Source organism: Haliaeetus leucocephalus, unplaced genomic scaffold (genome assembly GCF_000737465.1).
Source record: "Haliaeetus leucocephalus isolate CR32 unplaced genomic scaffold, Haliaeetus_leucocephalus-4.0 Scaffold240, whole genome shotgun sequence".
NCBI classification, from domain to species: domain Eukaryota; kingdom Metazoa; phylum Chordata; class Aves; order Accipitriformes; family Accipitridae; genus Haliaeetus; species Haliaeetus leucocephalus.
The window spans coordinates 1646591-1651407 of record NW_010972676.1 but is presented as its reverse complement, the minus strand read 5'-3'; the positions used below and the strand labels follow the sequence as shown (position 1 = coordinate 1651407).

At 44.8% G+C, this 4817-nt stretch overlaps 1 protein-coding gene across 1 annotated transcript in view; it reads left to right on the top strand.

The window, feature by feature from the left end:
- The first annotated feature begins 386 nt into the window (after positions 1–386).
- The window catches only part of ARHGEF4 (Rho guanine nucleotide exchange factor (GEF) 4), an 11283-nt gene continuing 6852 nt past the window's right edge, over positions 387–4817 (top strand). The window contains exons 1-3 of the mRNA XM_010568221.1: positions 387–527; positions 3235–3429; positions 4479–4658. Of these exons, the coding sequence (XP_010566523.1) occupies positions 402–527; positions 3235–3429; positions 4479–4658 (501 nt within the window). The 5' untranslated portion in view covers positions 387–401. The remainder of the gene's footprint in view (positions 528–3234; positions 3430–4478; positions 4659–4817) is intronic.

Below are 4817 nucleotides of genomic sequence, written 5' to 3'. Positions count from 1 at the left end.
GGGCTGCACTGGCAGCACAAGAGCATCCTCCACCACCAATGTACCACCGAGCCTTGTTTGCTGGCTGAGGCAGAGTCACCACTAAGAAATTCCAGAGCATCAAATTTATGTTCTTTATAGTACTAAACATTCTGTGTCCAAGTGATTCTGGATAAATGCTGTTGAGAGCAAGGTCAGTCGAAGCAACTGCCAGACTAGCACCATCTCCTTTTCACGTTGCTTATGGGGAGCAAACAGTTGTCAACACTTGTTTGGCTCAGCAGCAATGGTGCCAAAGCTGCAATCACGTTGGCAGATTGCGCTGCTTTCTTGGAGGGAGCTGACAGTTTGAATTGCTTTGTCCACAGCTCATCAGTGATGGCAGTGTGGTGTATGCAGAAGCCCTCTGGGACCATGTCACGATGGATGACCAAGAGCTGGGATTCAAGGCCGGCGATGTCATTGAAGTAATGGATGCTACCAACAAGGAGTGGTGGTGGGGGAGGATTCTGGACAGTGAAGGCTGGTTTCCAGCCAGCTTTGTACGGGTAAGAGCTTGATGTTTCTTTATGCTTCTTGATTAGCACCAAGTGCTTGTTCTTTTTCTCCAGGTTTAGTGTTCTGTAGTGACTCCGCAGGACTTTCACTGCTAGAGATAGTTGGTTCAACATGTCTTGTTACTATTCCTCTATGCATGGCTATGGTACATCAGGCTCTCTTGGCTGAGCTGCCACCAGTGTGGAGAAGTTCCTCTTTACATGAGTAAATCAGGGTAAGAGGTGGTTCAGTCCAGACTCAGGAGCTAAGCTGAGCTGTGCCAGCTGGGGAGCTGCCTTGCATGGTGGCTTGCAGACTGGGCTCCTGCTTACCCATATGTATATTGGCTAATTTGTGCCCAACCACATAGCATCCCCTTCAGGAGCGAGCAACAAATACTCTCCTAGAAGAATCGCAGATGCAGCTGGCAGAGGTCTTCAATCTAGTGTCCACTTCAGACAGTATGGATGAGCACGGCACCAAATTTAGCTTTCTCCATCTGGAGCTGGGTCCAGTGCAATGCCATGTCCCAAAGTATGCAACCACCTGACTCATGCATGCACCTTCTCTTAGCCCTGGAGTTTTAAAATCATCAGGCTGCTGGGCTACCACAGAGCACTGTATTCCAGGCATTTAAAAATGGAGGAGAAAAACACAAAAAATGTCTTGGAGGTCATGTGGGACAACTGATGAAGGGAGATATGAAACACTTGATGCTTGTGGGCCAAGGCTCTCCTAGCTACAAAGACCATATAGAAATAGCTATATAGAACAGACCAGACAGTCCCAGCTGTATATTGCAGAGGTTGGATTACTTTCCAACAGAGCATTCTGAAACACATCTGAATTCTCTGTGCAACTGAGGGGTAGAACAAGAGTCTGGGTAACTGCTGTGCACTCCTTTCCTGCTGTGAGGAGAAAGGCTTTTTTCCTTTCTTTGGGCTGTGACTGTTGGTGTGGATGCCTGACTCTGCTTTAACTGCTTCAGGGCGGGCTGCTCAATACTGCAAAGGCAATTAGGTGCCAAAGGGCAGAGATTCTCAGCCCTTTAGCTCTTTATCCGGGTCACTTCAGATCACAAGTGTCCCAAAACCAGGTGAAGCATGAAAGGAGGTGATACAAGGTGATCCGATGTCTGTAGCAAAAGTCCTTGGAGAAGTGGGGCAGATAGTGCTATAAAAGTTTTGGAATGCTTTGTTACAGATTGCAGGAGACAGTCTCAGCTGGGTAACCATTACAAATGGTGGATATTTTGCAAGTAAGATTACTAGGACCAAACTCCCAACACTGGTGGGGACAGAACTGCTTTTTTCACAGTCAAAACACAGGCCTTTTTTTCTTTCATGTTACTGAGAAGTTAAATTGTTGTCCTGGCTGGCAATAAACCTGTGATAATATTTCAGGGGAAAGCAGACTAGTGCTAGCCATTAGGGATGCAGAGTAACAACTTCTTTTAGCAGAGTAATTGCAACACTAACTCAAGCATCTGAATGAAGATTTCGTGCTAATTATCACTTGGTCTCAAGCTTACTGCTGGGAAGGCTGGTATGTTTGGGGACTTGGGTAAATCTGCAGGTCTCTTAGTTACTCCACACGAGTTTCAGGCCAAGGTCTGAGTTTAGGACGAGCTAATGTTGGTCTGCTCACAGTGAAGGAAAACCAGGACTGCACATCTTGAGGGCTTCACCAGCTGTTAACAGTGAGTAAATGTAATCTACGCCTATGCTGACAAGGGATGATGGGTATGCACAATCTTTTGTACATAGATATATCTGTATCAAGTGGCAAGTAATCCTGCCTAGAAGAAACTACATTAAAAGTTTAAAGCAGTTCTGCAACATTGTTCTAAAAATGCCTATAGTTATGAGTGTTCCTACTTCAGCATTTTTCACTTCTCTGTGCTGGGATTGATCATTTGAGTTGTGTACAAAATATTCCCATGAGCACTGAGAGCTACAATACTACTGCATAAAAGAAAGCTCGTAAGTGAAATGCACCAATTGCCTGCTATTAACTAAGGTCCTTTGCTACTGTTGCAATATAGAGTCTGTAGGAGGGTGTGTCTACAGAACGCGGGTGTTTTTCTCTGCTCATGCTGTGCTGCCATCTGATGGGCACTATGAAGGAACCATGACTTTCACACACAGCCCTGTAATGTAATGCCATTCCTTACCATGCTATATGCCTACTGGCAACTGTTATCTGCTTTTATATTAACAACAGATTTTCTTTAAATAATCTTGGGGAAGCAGATACTGAGAGGCCATCTGTTATTTATAGTACGATAACAACAATAAAGGTATATAAAAAAGCAACTATTTCCTGGTTTCCCCCCTCCCTCCCTAAGCACCCCCTCACAAGCACCTAAGCAGGTTTCACTTCATAAACCATTTTTGTCCTGGATTTGTATATATTCTTCCTGGAGGACTCCATATAATTCCTGTGACTTCTGTCCATAAGAGATGCCTGCCTAAAACCACCCATGTCATACAGTGGGAGCAGCTTTCAGGTGGCTTGAAAGTACCCTCCCAAAACTGACTATCTGGCCATAGCCTCCCCAAGGGGGAAATGTGTTTACAGGTAATATACACAGAGCAGCCCTCTTCACTCCTTATCCTAGCTCAATCTTTGTCTGCCATTCAGTCAATTGTCCCAAACTTCCTTGAGAGAGTTGTGTCTAGCAATACAAACAGTGAACATCTTGTGTGTCTGGCACAGCTACGAGTAAACCAGGATGAACCCATGGAAGATTATCCCCTGAAGGTAGAGGGTGGCAAAGAGGACGACTCTAGCAGTGGCACCCGCCGCTTTGGGATGGGGCAGACCACCAAAGACCAAATGAGGACCAACGTCATCAATGAGATCATAAGCACAGAGAGAGACTACATCAAGCATCTGAAAGACATTTGTGAGGTAAATAATTGTGAATTTGAAAATTTGTGAATAAAGGGGAAGTGAATGTAAGAACTTTTTTGAAGAATAATAGACTGTCCCATTCTTGCCCAGAGAGTGACCCTAAGCAGCTAACTTTTCTTTTCTGAAAATGAGACTGTATTTCCATCAGAGCCTGCTCTGCTAAAGCACATTGCATGCTCAGAAAACAGAGGACAATTCATTACAGCAATATCCCAAATGCCTCTGTGTTTGAAGCACCCAGTTGGGCTCTGATTAAATTGAATTAACTGAATCTCCCAAGCCAGAGAAAAGTAAATGTCTAGCATTGCTGTCCTCTTTAATATATGTTCTGAGGTAATACAGTCAGCAACTCCAGCCTTCAGGCAAGTCATGCTCAGATCAAAACAACTGGGAGATGTTCAGCCAATTAGGTCTTTCACTTGCAAATATGCTGAATATTGCAACACCTCTTCTGAAAGAGACATGCTGTCACATACATTGGGGTAAATTAAGGTAATTGGTAAGAGTTTTGCAGGAACACAGTTCTTCACTGAAATGACACAAAAATGTAGTGTCTTTCAGGAGAGCCAGCTGGGACAAAGCAGTACACACCAAACAAGCCTTTCCTTCTGCAGTGGCCCCCCATGTCCTTTGTACACTCCTTCTCCCTTGAGTCTACCAGGCACTTCCTAACACAAGCATCCAAAACAGATCAGCAACTGGATTTAATTGGCCTAAATCTATCAGTGGATCGGTGCTGGGGTCACTACACCCTGTAGTCTGCAGACAGATAAAGGTGCTTTTAACAGGAGAGAAAGCTGCTCTGGGACTCCTTCAAGTGTGGATTACAGTATCATTTAAGGCAGTGATGTAACTGCGGCTTGGCTTCCGTTTCTACCATGTTTTGGGTGATACTAGAGGAAATAATAGTTAAAACATGGATGCACTTATGCAGGAAGGGGGTACAGGAACCTGGTGTACTACTGACTACAGTCCATGGGGTTTTCTGTTGATAACCAAAGCCCACAGAGCAAATGCCCAAGCTTTCCATTTTGGTTTCCTCCTAGGGTTACATTAAGCAGTGCCGCAAAAGAGCTGACATGTTTACAGAAGAACAGCTGAAGACAATCTTTGGGAATATTGAGGACATCTACAGGTGCCAGAAGAAATTTGTTAAAGCGCTAGAGAAGAAATTCAACAAAGACCACCCACATTTGAGTGAGGTTGGCTCATGCTTCTTGGAATATGTAAGTAAATTTGACTTCATGGGAAAGGGGTAGCTGAGCATGGATTAAGCCAGAGGATTTAGAAATTGATCTGACAGAAGTGAAGCTCAGTTGGAAAAAACTAACCCAACCACATTAAATGCCCCCCCCCCCCCCCCCCCCCCCCCCCCCCCCCCCCCC